This window comes from Mauremys reevesii, linkage group 2, assembly GCF_016161935.1.
Source record: "Mauremys reevesii isolate NIE-2019 linkage group 2, ASM1616193v1, whole genome shotgun sequence".
Lineage (NCBI taxonomy): Eukaryota > Metazoa > Chordata > Testudines > Geoemydidae > Mauremys > Mauremys reevesii.
The window spans coordinates 275,536,875-275,553,503 of record NC_052624.1 but is presented as its reverse complement, the minus strand read 5'-3'; the positions used below and the strand labels follow the sequence as shown (position 1 = coordinate 275,553,503).

Here is a 16,629-nt window from a genome sequence, read left to right as displayed (position 1 = left end):
TGGCTTTAAATAATACTGATGGTGTTGTTTTCTTCATTTTCATTTTGTTTAGCTTGCATTTAAAGTGGTTGTTTTTTTTTATATTGTTTTGTTTTTTGAAGATTCAAAAATGGATGTCTTTCTAAAAGATATGCTGTGGCTCAGCCACAAATTGTTGAGCTAGATGCAGAAATCACTGGGTGAAACTCAAAGGGCAGTGTTATGCAGGAGGTCAGCCTAGTTGATCACAAGGGTCTCTTCTGGCTTTAAATATATATACCACTGTGAGCTATCTGAATGTCATACACTTGTGGTGTGCGTCATAATTCCCCTCTAGGTGCTGGTCCACCTGGCATATAATAGTTTACTGCTGTTGCCAGCTTATGAAGTTTGCCCTTTAACTCAAGTGATAGAAATCTGTTCTTTGATGCTGAAGATTCTTCTTTCTGATGACACACAAGGGGGGGAATGGGGGGCTGTTCTGTGGAGTCATTTGAAGCCCCTCTGAGTGCTCTTTTAATGCAGTATTTCTCCTGCCTTTCCTTTGCCTGCAAGTTCAGGCTTTGTTTTCTTATAGAATAATGCTAGGCCTTGGCTCAGCACAAGACAATAATTCAATTGAGAAGGTTCTGCTGACATGAGTTGTTTGCAGGGCAGCTCCATCAATTGTATAAAGAGCTACGGAAACTCTGGATTGAATTACAGTGTTAGTGTACAGTCGGTTTGTTTGTAGTATGTATTATTCTGATCCTTTATTAAAATGTACAGTCTAACTCAGAACTACATTTTGAACCTTGCTGCATGTCAGGAGGTCTAAAGCTATAGGCTGCCACCATGCAATTCATGACACAATCTGATCTATGGTATTTTTAGAGCGTTCATCACCCTAGTGTTTGTCTTGCTACAAAAGGAGCAGGATCTAGTAGTACTGTGCAGGCACGTGTTGATGTTTCAGTAGTGTTGTTGCACCAATAGTATCTTTGAAAGAACATTGGATTTTCCATACTATCTAGCCACCATCAAATCTGGTAACTTGCTTCAATTTTAAAAATCAGTGTAAGATTACTTATTCTCGCTGTCTAAGGTAGAATGAAACAGAAAAGGCAAAGGAGAAGCCAGTAAGCCATGAATAATAGACACCAGCTACTTAGAACAGTTTAACTAGTTTTGGCTGGGAACGGCGAACCGCAGCCACCGGGAGCTGCAGGCGGGCATGCAAATGTAAATAAACTGTGTGGCGGTTGCCAGCAGATTACCCTGATGGGCCATGTGTAGCCTACGGGCTGCACGTTGCCCACCACTGTTCTAGGTTCTGGTCTGAATCAGACAGAGTAGAGATTGAAGCGGGGTTTGCCACATCAAAAATGAGTGCCCAACCACTGGTCTACTGGCTCTTCTGTACACTCACTCTCTGTTTTTTCACGAAAAATCTCAGAGGGTCTCAGGTTCTGCCTGATGTGGAAGAAAAACAAATTCCAAAAACTCTATTTTTATTTTTTTCCAAAACAAAATTCTTGAGTTTTGGCCAGCCTAGTTTTAACATTTGGTGTTTATAGAGTCATAGGAGTTAGAAACAGAACACACTGTTAGTCTGGCTTCCTGAAAATGCAGGACTAGTCATAGGGAAGCAGTGTTGGCTGGCAGACAGGACACCGGATGGGCACTAAGGAAATCTGAGTTCTAGTACCAGCTCTGCCTGACCTGAGGCAAGTCATGGCACTCCTCTGTTACCTCTCCGACTCTTTGTTTAGATTATAAGTTCTCTGGGGCAGGGACTTTCCTTTGTTATGTGTCTGTACTATGCCTGGCACAATGGGGCCCTGATCACTCATGCCTGAAGGTTCAACCCTAATATAAATAATAATATTCCTGATTGTGGATTTATTGGTGCTTAGGATTAGTCAAAAGATTAGCCCCGCATGGATGTGCAATGGGGCAGAAGGTGCATGAATCCACCCCCTTGCATTCTTTAGTGGGTGCTAATAGCCAGGATGAGCAGAGATGGTGTCCCTAGACTCTGTTTGCAAGAAGCTGGGATTGGGTGACAGGGCAGGGATCACGTGATGATAACCTGTTTGTTCGTTCCCTCTGGGGCACCTGCCATTGGGCACTGTCAGAGACAGGATACTGGGCTTGATGGACCTTTGGTCTGACCCCGTATGGCTGTTCTTATGTTCTAGATGCCATCACAGCCCTTGGGTTAGCTGACAATTGCTCTGGCCTATCGAAAGGGTGAGTCAGTGCAGAGTTTGTGGGTCCCTAGACCCTGGTTAGTGTAGCTGGGCTGGGACAGGATGGATTCCCTGCTGAACTCTCTCTAAGAGTTAGGGTTGCCACCTTTCTAATTTCTGGTAACTGGAACCTGATGATCCCGTCCCTTGCCCTGCCTCTTCCCTCCAAGGCCCCGCCTCCTCTCTGCCTCTTCCTGGAAGGCCCGACCCCCATTGCTCGCTCCTCTTCTGCCCCCTACACCCCGCCCCCCCCCGTCGCTCACTGGATCGTCTCAAGGAGCCTGGCTGCAGTTAGGAGGCAGCCCCAGCTGAGCAGAGGCTGGGGTGGGTTAACGGTCCAGTACGTTTCCCTTGCCCCGTAGTAACAGGGCTTTTGGTTTGGGTGCAATTTAGGGTTGTCAGGCCCCCGAGAACCGGGCACCTGGCAAACCAAAAACCAGCCTATCGGGGTAAAACCCGGACGGAGGACAACCCTACTAAGAGTATTGCACAGCCTGCTCTATTCTCAGTGCTCCTAGAGCATTGTGCCAGAGCATGGCAGGGCCTGTAGGGGCTCCTGAGCAGGTGCTGTGGCCATACCGTGAGCTGTGGTTTACACACTACAGTCCTCGCCATAAAGGTTAGAGCAGTTTAAAAAACAAGGGATAAAAGGTCCCACCTGAGGCAGTGCAGGCCCTCAGAAAACCATCAGTGCATCAAACTTGGGAACATGAAGTTTAAAAAAATCTAATTATTTTATACCATAGTTGAAAAGGGAGCTGATGACTAATGAAGATGTACAAAGCCTGTGGGAAGGCAAGTTCCCGGCGGCTGCATTACCCACATGGGATGTTCCAAAGGTGCCACTTGCATCTCTCATTCTGAACACAGGGACTCTTGATTGGGTGATGCCTGATTTTCTGCGCTGAGACAGAATTTCTGATGCAGGAGTGACAAATGAAGTAGTAGCCTGTTGTGATACCTTGTTGACGATGAAACCTGGTCAGAGTAGCCTTTACTAAAATACATTAATTCTTTTTGGTATCACTTGACAACAGGCAGTTCACCGTATGGGTGTCACCCTGTATTTAAAATTACTCAGTGTGAACCAAGGATGTATAGCATTATGATCAGGAAAATGCCCCTCAGAAATGCAGAAACTCTTAAGATATCAAATAATAATGCCTGCTCTTATGCCATGCTTTTCACCAGTAGATCTCAGTGCCTTACAAAGGAGGGCAAAGATCATTACCCTCATTTTACAGATGGAGAAACTGAGGCAGAGAGAGATGAAGTGACTTGCCCAAGGTCACCCAGTAGGCTAATAGCAAAGCCAGGACTAAATTCCTGACTTCCTAAGTCTCAGTCCAGTACTCTGTCTACAAGGCCATAGGTGAATAGTATTCCAGCTTCAGTGCATGGGAGCTGGAATCATCCTTCTGATCAGCTGCAAAGTCTGTCTGTAGTTTTCAGACTGCCCAGAAAACAGCAGAAGAAACCCTGGGAAGGAATGGGAGATTGTGCTTAGATTGTGACATAAATATTGGAGCATGGCTTGAGAATGTTAAGTACAGTCACTAGGATTTTTCAGTTCCTGTATCTGGAGGTTATTTACTTTTTTTCCTTCACCTGGACACCAAGAAGATCTATCCAAGGTGTACCTCAAATGAAAATGTCTTCCTAACTTACCAGTGGTCAGAAATGTAGCCTGACCCAAAGTTGGGTATATATAATTGTAATTTGAGGATTAACAGGTTCTTGTCCTAAGATCAGGCCCAGTAAAATTATTGTAAAATTATCATGTAATTTGGGAACCCCGATGTGCACAGGTGCAACACTCACACTATAGGAACTCTCTCTCCATATATACAAATATAGATATTAATAATTTAGCAAAGTTATACACACACTTAAACTCAACAAGGCAAATAGAGATAATACAGAAAGTACATTTGGATGTCCATACTTACACCTTTATCTTTCATACTTAACCATTATCTTTCTCATCACCGTCATCGTCCTCATCTTCCCCGGTGGCCATCATTCTGGCCCCTCCCAAGATCTACATCTCTCCAACCTCTCTGCTGCCCCTGGGATGTTACTTTTATAGTAGGTTATGCTGACGCTGCCATGGCCAATGCCTTTTCAATTGAGGTCCTTATTTGTATTTCCTCCCCTTAAGGTGTCCGTTTTCTATAGGTTCATATATGTATGATGTTACCCTAATAGCAGACTTGTCAATTTGCTGTCATGGCAGCTTTGCAGTCGGAGGTTCCATCCGGAACTTTCCGGATGCTGGTGTCAGCTGTGTTCTGTGCTGGCTGATGTCAGTATTCTGGACAAAATTCCCCCTCTGGCACACCACTGTCAGTTCCCTATAGTGGGTGAGTTCATTAAGTTTATCTATGCCAAAGGTTATAGGCCTCAAGCCTCACAATATCTCCTAAAGCCAAATCTTAAGGATAAAAGCCTGTAGGTTCCTTGCATTACTACTAAATATAATAAAGCAGGATAACAAAGCAATGAATATAATACAGGTGAGCTGGCCCACTGGGCTACAGAAGTGAACCAGTTAGGAACACAGGACTTGGAGGGACTGCCTGGGTCATCTATCACAGGCTCTGTCAGATGATCTCATTCACAAGTTTATCAATTTCCATTTGAATGCTGGTTAGATTGTTCGCCTCCACTACTCCTATTGAGAGGCTGTTCCAGAAGCCCACTCCTGTTATGGTTAGAAATCTTCTTTTCATTTCCAGTTTAAATGTATTAATGGCCAGTTTATCCCCATTTGTTCTTGTGTCAGTGTTGTCCTTTAGCTTAAATAGCTCGTCTCCCTCCCTGGTACATCCCCCCGATGTGTTTATTGGGAGCAATCATATCCCTTCTTGGCCTTTGTTTTGCTAGGCTAAACAAACGGCACTCACTGATCAGCCTAGTAGTCTTCTCTGCACCTGTTCCACTTTGGATTCATCCTTTTTTAACACAGGCAATCAGACTTGTATACAGTTTTCCTCATCAGTGTCTTGTATGAAGGCACTAATGCTTCCGTACTTCTACTGGAAATAACTTTGCTCTGCTCTGAATTTGGCTCTCCTAGGTGATGGTTATACTTTTAGAGCCAGTTGAAATGTTTTGACTGAAACTTCTTTAGTTGGAAAATGATGTGTCAAAATCAAGATGTTTCATGGAAACAGTTCTGTGTCAGCAACAAGCTTTTTTATATAAACCTTCAAAACAAAACAAATTGACATTTTGTTTCAAATTAAATATTTTTTGTTTAGTTTGTATTTTGAAAACCTGAAATATTCAGTTCTTGGATTTTTTACATTGCCCTTCCCCCCATCACAGGGTGAGCTGGCTCTTTAAGAGGCATTGGGGCTCGGCCTCACCTCTGCCAGGTTTAGCTCATCTCTTGAAGTGAAGGAGTTCGGGGTCATGTGACGACAGGAGCAAATGACCAAGAGTCTCCAGGAAGATATAAGGGCAGCCTGAGTTCAGTCAGGAAAGAGATTCTAGGAGAGCAGACGGGAGCGTCAGGACCAGGACATGGGCAGTCCGATCTGGTGGTCAGGCCTAGTGGTCAGAACCAGAGGTCACAGCAGGAACCAGGCTAGGGGTCAGAGCTGAAATCAGGAACCAGAGACCACATTAGAGTCAGGTCTAGTGCAGCAAGAAGTCTGTCAGTTGTTCAGACAACTTCCTGTGTCACCTCATGGCTTAAATAGTGTGGCCTTTTGTAACCATCAGGCAACACTTTGAAGCATAAAACCAAACTTCATGTACCAGGAAAATGACGAGTTAAGCAAACAGGCATGCAATTCCCACTTTCACAACACTCCAGTTAGACTTACTCGAAGATGGAATGGTGTATCAGTTGGGGGTCAGACCACTAACAACAGTGTGAAGTACAGCCTTATGATCCTGCAACCTAGCGGTACCCTTTGGAAGTGAATTGGAGCTCTCTCTGCAATTTAGCAAAACTACACCTTTTATACCCCATTTTAATACGGCATTAAACTGCCCTTTACAATAATTATATTTCTGCCATCTTATTGGCCCTCCACGTTACACATTATTGAAATTTACATCTGCACCAATGTCCTTCTCATACTATCATTGTTGATAACATTTGAATAAAACATTCACAGGTCTTGAAAATACTCATTAAAAACCTTGCTCGAGCCAGTTATAACCAAAACATAACGGTAAAATAACCCTGGGTCACATCCTTGCTAACTCTTACTTTCCCACAACACTCTATCTTATTTAACTCTTATCATTGACCTTTCTCACACTAGCAACTTTTGTTTCCCATGCTCCTCTTCACTTGGCCTAACGTAGGCCCCAGACTTAACTTATAGTTATTTCTTAACCTAAACTATCCTATAGACTACAATAGTATGGTTGGGCCAATCGGTGGGGCCAACCATTGACTTCAGTCTGACCCCTCCTCCCAGAGGCACCGCATACAAGGATCCTGAGTTTTGCTAGCCCCTTGCTTCCAGCAATTCTGGAGTGGCTGCCCAGTGAGTGCAGCCTGGGAGCCCGTGGGCCCAGGTTCAAGACTGGTGGCCCTTACACAGATAGGCAAGGACCAGTGAGGAGACCTAGGCTGAGAACATGTAGGAAGAGTCACTGGGAGAGACCGGGCAGTTTGGGTTATTGTGCAGATAGCCTAATTGTTTAGGACCCCAGGCTTATAGTAGAGGGTGGGCTTAGTTTTCCCCCTGTGTTGCTACTTTGTACAAGGGGAAGGAGGTACTGCTGGGACCCTGTGAGGGCTGGAAGCTGAGTCCAGCAGAAGGGCTGCCGACTGTTGTGCAGTTGGAAGGACCCTTGGAGAGATGAGCCGGGTAAGAGTCTAGGGTGGACGATTGGTTTTGTATCCTTTGTGTCATTGACTTTGAAAGATGTGAACTCATGGTGTAGCTGAGTGGTTTTCAACCTCTTTTCCTATGCGGACCCCTAAAACATTTTGAATGGAGGTGCGGACCCCTTTGGAAATCTTAGACATAGCCTGTGTGCCACCAAGTGTTCCGCGGACCACAGGTTGAAAACTACTGATGTAGCTAGAGGGCTAAGCTACCTTACTGCTCATAACAATGAAGCTCCTGCACTGTAGATGACTGCTGAGAGGGGAAAATGAGGCACTAAATGAGCCTGATGCCAGTCCAGGTAAGTCCCTCCTAAATTCCTATTTCTCTCCTTCTTTTACTTTTCTTCCCTTTTTTCAATGAAAATGGTAGGGAGGAATAAAAAAGGGAGGCCGATTTCTGGGTAAGGAGAAGAAACCTTTTTCGGGGGTGGGGGAGAGTGTCAAAATCCGAAATAAACAAAATAAACAATTTGTTTAATGGCAGGTCCATGAAATGGCTACTGGGTTGTCTAACCACATGGCTGGATCTTCAAACTAGGAACCTAAATCGATGATATTGCAGGTGCCATTATTTTGCCCGTATGTAATTATACCCAAACTGGGGCATGGAAACTGAAGTATAATCACCCCAGGTGCTAGTCTCTCCAGGGCACAAGTTAGCCCTGTTGGGTGGGAGGAACAGGATGACGCTTGTGCTGACATTGCCTAAGCTCTACTTGTTTGTAGAGGTAAAATTTAGCCATTTGCGGAGGGCTAGAGTGAGGCCTGTGCCCCACTTAAATATTAGTTATGTTTTACTTTAAGGGCTTAAATGGAACTTAATTAGTTCATAGCCCCTGAGCTGGCCTCCACAATGGGCTGAATTTCACTGTGGAGGAATAGGGGACTTCGATCTCCAGCGTTGCCAGATCGGCATGTTCCACTCATTTTAATGTAATAAATCAACTATACGACATTATACTGAACTCTTGTGGAATTGCAGTGCATACATATGAACAAATGTATAGATCTTTACTTAAAGGACTTGCACAAACCTTCTTTCTATTTTTGCCAATACTATATATGTGCTGTATGTTGGATAGAGAGGCATGATCCAGTGCCTGTTGAAGTAAATGGAAAGAATCCCATTGACTTTGGGTTTTTCATCGGGCTTATAGATGTAATGCAACACACAAATCCATACCAACTGCAAGGCCTGTTACATTCTGTTCTTGTCGTATCCGATCAACTAACATTCAGGCAGAGCAAATCACCTCCAGTGATGGAGTTACACGGACCCCTGTACCAAACTCCTTTTAGGCTAACCTATGGCCCTGCCGCTTCTCATTTAAAATTCTGATTATTTATAAGCCCTCATTATTCATTTTATATGTCTGAGGCATTCTCTTGCAGCTTGCTATTCTTCTGCACATTCAGAAAATACAGATGAGTACACTTGAGTAATCCGTCATTGACAAAAAGGGAAGGCTTGCTGTCAGAGCTCTATAGTAGCATACTGTCAGGGTGGTGACAGTGTGATCACAACTGTGTTTCACATGGCGTCCTGCTGGATGATAAAATCTTCTGTGTTGAGGGGAAAAAAAAAATCCAGCTCCATCCTCTGTTATTTTTGCCCTATTTAAATGTCAGTCCCTTTAATCCTGGTAGTGACAAATATAGAAAAATGCACTTGCTATTAAATAAATACTTAGTTGGCTAAAATGTGTATTAGCTGCTCTGAATACCTACATGCTTAACACATTCAGTACTGTTGTTTTTAGTAAGAGAATGCTGATGATGATGCTCATAGAAGAACACAGAGAGTTTATAAGAGCATTGCTCAGTACTGAATGTAGCTGTGCAGAACATTCATAATAAGGCCTTGCAAACCTCATCAGCCTTCATGTTCGTCTTATAGCAGCAGTCCTGAACTTTTCTGAAAGATGTACTGAAAATGTCAGTAACTTTTGGACCAGCACCTCCTTTCATGCATGACGATCTCCCCACTGCCGCTCCAACCCTTTAGTCATCTTCGGCCAATAACCTTTTAGAATTGCTTCTCTTGCTTTCCGGGACGTCTCTCAGCCCCAGGTTGCTAAAGGGATGGTAGAAGCAGCGGAAGTTCAGGAGATGCCCTGCATGGTTCCTGAGAGCTCTGTGGCACTTGTGCACAGTTTGGTAAGCTTGGGATTACACGTCCTAATGTGCATAAAAATGAAGTACTGAAGAACCCAATTAAACAAATACAAACCCCACACAATTACTCGCTAAATTCTCCAGAACAAGCCAAAGTCACTGGTCCTCCTAAAAACCAACAGATCAAACAATAATGAGCTGAAAGTGTGGATTACTTTAAAAAAATAACCCCCCCTCCATGCCTTTTTGACTCTGCCTCGCTCCTGAATACATTGTCCAGTTGGTCCCAAATGTTCTGGAAACATTCTATCCTCAGATAATATGGATTATTATGAATTGGTATTGCCATAGTCCATATAGAAACCCCAATCAGGACTAAGGGTCTGTTGTGCTAGACACTGTACAAACACACTGTATAAAGGGCAGGTCCTGCCCTGAAGAGTTTGTAATCTCCATTATGCCTGTGAAGTATCAGCTGAATTGGTTCATTTATGGCCTGGTCTACACTAAGGGGGGGGGGGTCGAACTAAGGTACGCAAGTTCAGCTACACAAATAGCGTAGCTGAACTCGAAGTACCCTAGTTCGGCTGACTTACCCATCCAGACGCAGCGGGGTCGAACTCCGCGGCTCCAAGGTCGACTCCGCCACCGCCGTTCGCGGTGGTGGAGTTCCGGAGTCGACCGGAGTGCGTGGGGAGTTCAAACTATCGCGTCTTGATTAGACGCGATAGTTCGAACTCCAAGAAGTCGAACTCACCGTGTCGACCCGGACGGTGAGTATAGACCTACCCTATGTCAGCATTAGGGGGATAAGAAATGGTGATGGAATACACTCCTGTATTCACACCCTACACACTATTATAATAATCTTTGTACAAGGTATGCCTTGTAGGGTATCATTTGACAACTCACAATTTGCTGGTCAGTATTATCCTGATAAAATATGTATGGCAACATGGTATGTGCAGTTATAAAATATCTCTATATGGTGTTATTAACACATGTTCCAAGCCACACAGCCCTGCCAAACCAAAATTGGCAAACAGGTCTGTCCTATGCAAAGGAATGTGTGCTTGCTTTAATTTGCATTTAAGCAGTAAACAGAGTCATCAAGGAGGAAGGGAAAACAAAAAAAAGTTCAAATAGGTGGGGAAAAAACCAGCAGGGAACATCCTTCCATATAGACTCTTTGTCTCCTGGGTCTCAGCTGGAAATGTTTTCCAAGAGAGGTATTAAAACTATAAAAAGGAAGGACCAACACCCAGAGGGACCCCTGTCTCTGTCCCTACCCACCTCGTTCTCCACACCTCAGAAGACAAAAGGAAACAGCTATTGGACTCTGGGAGAGAGGTTCTGATGTGAAAATTTGCTCAGCAATCTGCTGGAGCATGTTGTGAGAAAATTTGCTTTGCAACTAAGTTTCTTAAGTAGATACTAATAAGTGTTTTTCTTTATTTTTCCTGTAACCATTTCTGACTTGTATGCCTCATTACTCACTTAAAATCTATCTCTTTGTAGTTAATAGATTTGTTTAATTGTTTTATCTAATCCAGTGTATTTAAGATAAAGTATCTAGGTAACTCTAAGGTAATAAACTGGAATATTATTCCCTTAAAGGAATAATGGACTTAATATATTTGTTCTGCCTAGCAGAGTGCTGGGCAGTATAGGACATACATGTCTGGGAGAAAATCTGGGACTGGAGGCATGTTGGGGTCACCCGGCAGTACAACCAAGGCTGGTGAAAGCTAGGGGGGTAAGAGCAGCCAGATGGGAGCTTCTCAAGCAAGGCATTGTAAGGCACCAAAGGTCCCAGGACAGGGGTGACACAGTCCCTCCACCCTGCCCCCCCCCCCAGTCTGGTCTGTGCCTTGGTATGTTGCAGAAATGACTGTTTTGCACCTTGTATTGTCATGTGAAACTGTGCAAAGTAAAAGTCACATGCCATTCTAATTCAGTAGTATTGTACTCCTGCTCCGTTCTCGCTTGGCACAGGAATAAATGATGACACAGGCAGCAAGGCAGTGGAGAATTGGGCTTTATAATGGAGAGGTAGTTTCAACCTTAACTGTGCAGACCCTGGATGCTCTTCATACTATGCAAGGCAGTGGTACGTCCTTCATCTAGAATCTTTTTAAAAAAGAGAAACGGCTGCTGTCTCACAGAGCAATGCAAACTTTAAACTGGTACAACCATGGTGCTTTAGATCAACATATTCCTTTGAAAACCAGCAAGGGTAAAAGCAAAAAGAGCAGGATGCCTCGGGAAAGCTGAAGAAAAGGGAGCATGATGCAGTTTAGACATGGAGGATGATGCGTGTAAGGAATGATGCAGTGTGCAGAGCTGTTGAAGCAATGGCTGAGTTTGTTTAAGGAGAGCTCAAATGCTATCCTAGGGTAAAACTCTGTGCAGTCTGAACATTTTCTGCTTTCTAGCTAAATAGTTGCTCATCCCATCCAGTGTTTCCTGAACAATCAGAATCTTTAGACATAAAGGAGTAAAACAGGCAGCCAGAAATGATAGGATTTTATTTTTCCCTATGAAAGATGCACATGCAGTCAGGATTATGCACACGAGTCCCTGTCACACTGGGAATTAGTCCAGTGTGACCGGGATTCATGATAAAACATGTTATCAGTTATTGTCTGCATATTAAAGAGTCTTGTTACTTATTTGTGGCAACCATCAGCGATGGCTAGTAGTGATATTGGTATTTTAAATTAGAAAGGTACTTTTGATTTTGCTGATAACATCCTGCTTGCACTAACATTTTAACAAAATGTATTACTTTATATTTTCACTATGATTAAACACCTTCAGCTCAACTCTCCCCTCACATGTCCCGGGGTAAATCAGGAGAACCTCGACTGAAGTCAGTGATCCTACAGTTGTGTAAAACCAGTGTAAGGAGGAGGAAAATCAGGCACTTTGCACTTGCACTCAGTTCCCAATCGTGCATCAGCGAAATGGGTGTAGGGTGTGAGTGTGGGGGTTTTAGGCAGCTTGTGACCCATAAATGAAGTATGGGCTTCTCACCTGCAGGTCTTGCCTGTATCTGGTGCCAAGGGGCAGCGACAGTATGGATGTGCTATGGGGTCCATGCAGATCTTCAGGGATTTGCCAGGTTTCGGTGGCTGGGCCTGAACCCTTTTCTGTAAGGAGGGTTTGATCAAACCTCACTCTTTGCATGGGGGTCTCCATGAGGGGATTCCGTGGAGAATGTTCTCCCCACAAAGCCCCCTCCTGCAGGTTTTAACGTGTGTGGGTCTGATCTGATCTTAAAATCTTTGCTAAGGGTTTAATAAACAGTATCTAAATGCATTAAAGTACTTCCACCAACCTATCTCCACCACAGAATGGAACAAAGGGGCAGGGTGTAGGTTGGGTGGGTAGTTGTAATTGGGGTGGGGCTGGTGTGTGCAATGGCAGTTATGTCAAGTTGGGGTTGGCCGGTTTCCTGAAATGTTCATTTCCAGATACTCATCCAAAAATAAAAACACCCCCCCACCCCTCCACATACACACAAGTGTGGTAGTTTTGTAAAGCGTTTACATATTATCTGATTGGATTCCAGTGACAAACCTTTTAAATCTAAAATCATCATTATTTACAACTAGAGGCAATAACTGAAGCCAGGGCCCCACTGTGCTTGGCATTGTACATACACATTATAATAGACATAAGAATGGCCATACTGGGTCAGACCAGTGGTCCAACTAGCCCAGTATCCTGTCTACCAAGAGTAGCCAGTGCTAGATGCTTCACAGAGAATGAACAGACCAGGGCAATTATCAAGTGATCTGTCCCCTGTGATCCAGTCCCAGCTACTGGCAGTTGGAGATTTAAGGACACCCGGATCATGAGATTGGACCCCTGACCATCTTGACTGATAGCCATTGATGTGCCTACCCCCTTTCTAATTCTTTATTGAACCCAGTTATACTTTTGGCCTTCACAAGATCCCATGGCAATGAGTCCCACAGGTTGACTGTGCATTGTGTGAAGAAGTATTTCTTTGTTTGTTCCAAACCTGCTGTCTGTTAATTTCATCGGGTGATGCCTAATTCTTGTCATATGTAAAGGGATAAGTAACACATCCCTATTCACTTTCCCCACGCCATTCATGATTTTATGGACCCCTGTCATATGTTCCCTTAGTTGTATGACTGTTCAACTTAGAAAAGACACAATACCTGCCCCAAAGAATTCACAGTGTAAATAGACCAGACAAAGAGTAGGAGAAGAAACACTGACACACACACAAGTGAAATGACTCTACCAAGACACACAGCAGGTTGTGAACAGAACCCAGATATCCTGAATTACATGGCAGGATGCTGTTAATTGGACTATGGTGCCTATTACTCTTGGCTAATGAAGATTTTTGTTGGGGAATATACCTCTATATTTATATATGAAGGCTGTATGCAGATATATGCAAATTTTCCTCAGAGTCCTGCAGTGCACTTAACTCTCACTCAAGCAAAATTTCCATTGCTGTTCTCTCACATACTGTGGCCGGGTATTGTCCTGATACCATGTAACCATAAGCGCTGACTCCGTTGGTGCTCCGGGGCTCAAGCACCTACTGGGAAAAAAAAAAAAGGGTTGCTCAGCACTCACAAGCCGGGGGCAGGAGCACATACGTGGAAACTGGAAGGTGGGAGAGCATCCACTGAGAAAAATGAAAATCAGAGCCTGTGTGTGTAGCATAACATTTGGCCCTTTGATAGCAAATAACTGCAATGCAAGTGGGCCTAGACCTGATAATGCAACTACGGATAGAGTTGCCTGGTTAATAATAATCATAATAAGAATAGAAGCATGTTAACCGGGGGAGGGGGAGGGGGGTTGGATAATGTACAAACATTTCTTTCGAGTTTTCACTTGTGTTAACTTTCCAGTGCATCCTGTTTGATCGTGTTGCATTGCATCATGGACTCCTCTTTTCTCGAAGCAAGCTTTTCTTGTCACGGCTCTTCATATTAAATGCGTGTTGGGTTTACTCCTCCTCTCACGTTCATGTAAATCAGGAGTAATTCCCTTGAAGTCAATGGAGTTAAACTTGTATAAAGCTTATGTGAATGAGAGGAGAATCAGGGCCATAATATTTAACAGTCCAATCCACCTGCTCTCCTTAATATCATAGCTGCATGTTTGCTCTCTGAACTAGCGTAAATATCCATTGTGTGTTCTTACTATTTTTCTCGTATTGAATGGAGTAGTCATCTGTATAACATCATTTCTTTTTAAAATCCTCTCTCTAGATACTACCAGATACGAGCAGGGTTGAAACTTCCATCCAGGATTCCCCATAGACTGACTGCAACAATCGTAGAGCAAACAGGTGAGAAATTCATAGGAAAGTGACCTGATGAGAGCTGGGTTCATTTGTTCAGATTGGGGAAAACAGAGTAAGTGAGAGATCAACCAAGTACAAATCTGGGTTTAGATCCAGATCTGAACTTCTCCTGAAGCTCAGGGGCATTTAGAGTCCGTGTTCTGGTTTGGCCTGTTAAAGAGATGGGCTCCAGCTCTGAGGTTTTAATCTGATCCCAAACCTCATGGTGTGTTTGTGTGAGATGCAGAGCCAGATTCAATATGGAACCATTTCTAGGGTAGGTGAAAATGTGAATAAAACAACCCTCCTGGTTACTGCACATAGGAATGAGCAGTTTGTGCTCAAAGACATGAAATGCAAAGTAATGACTGAAAGGAAGTTCAGGTAAGCAACCGGAAACTCAGATGCTTCTCTGAATTTCATCTGGGCTTGCTGAATCTCAAAAGGCTGCAAAATTGGGCCAGGAATGGCAGAATAAAATCAAAATCACCTATGTAAAAGCTTCCCTATGGTTTGCTGGATATGAGAATTCTCCATTTCCTACCTGGAACTATTGGGTGGTGTTCAGCACGTGGCCATGTTACACTACAGCGGTGATGGCATTTCACCAGCTGCTAATGGGATGGCTATTGTTTATATAAAATATGACCAAATACAGCATGAAGTTTTGGCTGGAGGAAGCTGACCTGGACCAGAGTGCAGAGTGCCAAGCAGCAGGACCTGTACTGCAAGAAGGTTAGTACGGTTCCTCTGCAAGGCATCTTGCAAGGACTCAGGAGAGCCCCTCCCAAAGGGTGGCACTGGCTGGGGAGGGAGCATAGTTTGAGACATGAGGAGTTGATGTCAACAACCCCGCTCCTGCTGCCGCTTCCACCCCAGCAGCCCATATGGAGGTCTTGTGGAATTAAAGCTGCCCCTTCCCTGGTGGAACCTCTTGGGAGGGAAGCAATGGGAACACTCTCTCTTGCCCTCTGTCTCTCTTTAGGGTGTGGCCAGCATAGGAAGGTGCAGCTGGCAATCTGACCTGTAAATGGTGTAGTGCTTTAGTCTCCTTCTGGACAAAGGGACACTAGGTCAGTATAAACTATAGTCTAATCCAAACTCCACTGAAGTCATTTGGAAGCTTTTCATCAACTCCTGTGGGCTTTAGATTGGGCCCTGTTAGCAGAAGGCTGTGGCCTAGGCTGTTTCACGCACAGCCAACAGCTAGTAGCAACACTACATTTTAAATCTAACTTTACCTTCCTGTTATAAAAAGGAATATAATGTAATGCAGTTCTGCATTTTAAACCAAGTGAATGAGCATGTTGTCCAGGAAATGGGTAAAACTACTTTCTTCCTCTCCTGTTTCTTCATTTCATTGACGGAGCACCTAGCATTTTCTTTCTCCTAACATTTGTGCATGCCTGAAAGACAAATGAGACTGCAGTGTTTTCATTAGTCTTTTAAAAAAAAAACAAAAAAACTTATAAACAGAAGGCAAAATGTACAGTGGTTACAGGATTAGCAGCAGACTTGCATGATGCTAATGCAATCCAGGCAGAAGTTTAATAGCTTTACAGGGCTAACATCAAGGCAGGCTGTATTTAAGCCGTTAAGGCTTTAAAAGATTATTCCTTGGCTAGCTTTGTTAGGGTTTCATAATTGATTCATAAAGCCTGTGGAAGAGCACCCTTTAATGGGGCTGAAGGTTAAGCTAATCAGTTGGACTGCTAGACCGAAATAGAGGTTTTCCTATGGGATGGGGAGCAAGCAGATACTGGACACAGTATTGGTACACCATACTTTAAATGCTTTTTATTGATTATAAAACAAACCTTCCTTACTTTACATTTATATCCCAAACATACTATACCAGAGTTCAAGGTCAGAATGGTCCCGATGGCCAGTCCAAGTTTCTTTGGTTGGATAAAATCATAAGATGCAGGGAGCTGGCAAAACCATATTTATATTCACACGGGACTCTGGATTAATAAATGACATTGATTTTCAGAAATTATAGGCATTTATTTATAGTTCATTTTGTCGCATCATCGGTTCTTTGCCTCTGTTTTCTAGGCCTTTTACCTGCACAATTTTAAAGAGACAATTTTGGGCGGACCGCC

General features: G+C 43.7%; 1 protein-coding gene across 16 annotated transcripts in view; it reads left to right on the top strand.

Moving 5' to 3' along the window:
* The window catches only part of FAM135B (family with sequence similarity 135 member B), a 438,555-nt gene that overhangs the window by 240,309 nt on the left and 181,617 nt on the right, over positions 1–16,629 (top strand). For all 16 annotated transcript variants that reach the window (XR_005595027.1, XM_039527226.1, XM_039527229.1 and 13 more), the window contains one exon: positions 14,451–14,530. Coding sequence is in view for 15 of the 16 variants with exons in the window: in XM_039527226.1 (XP_039383160.1) it covers positions 14,451–14,530 (80 nt within the window). In the remaining variant the exon portion in view is untranslated. The remainder of the gene's footprint in view (positions 1–14,450; positions 14,531–16,629) is intronic.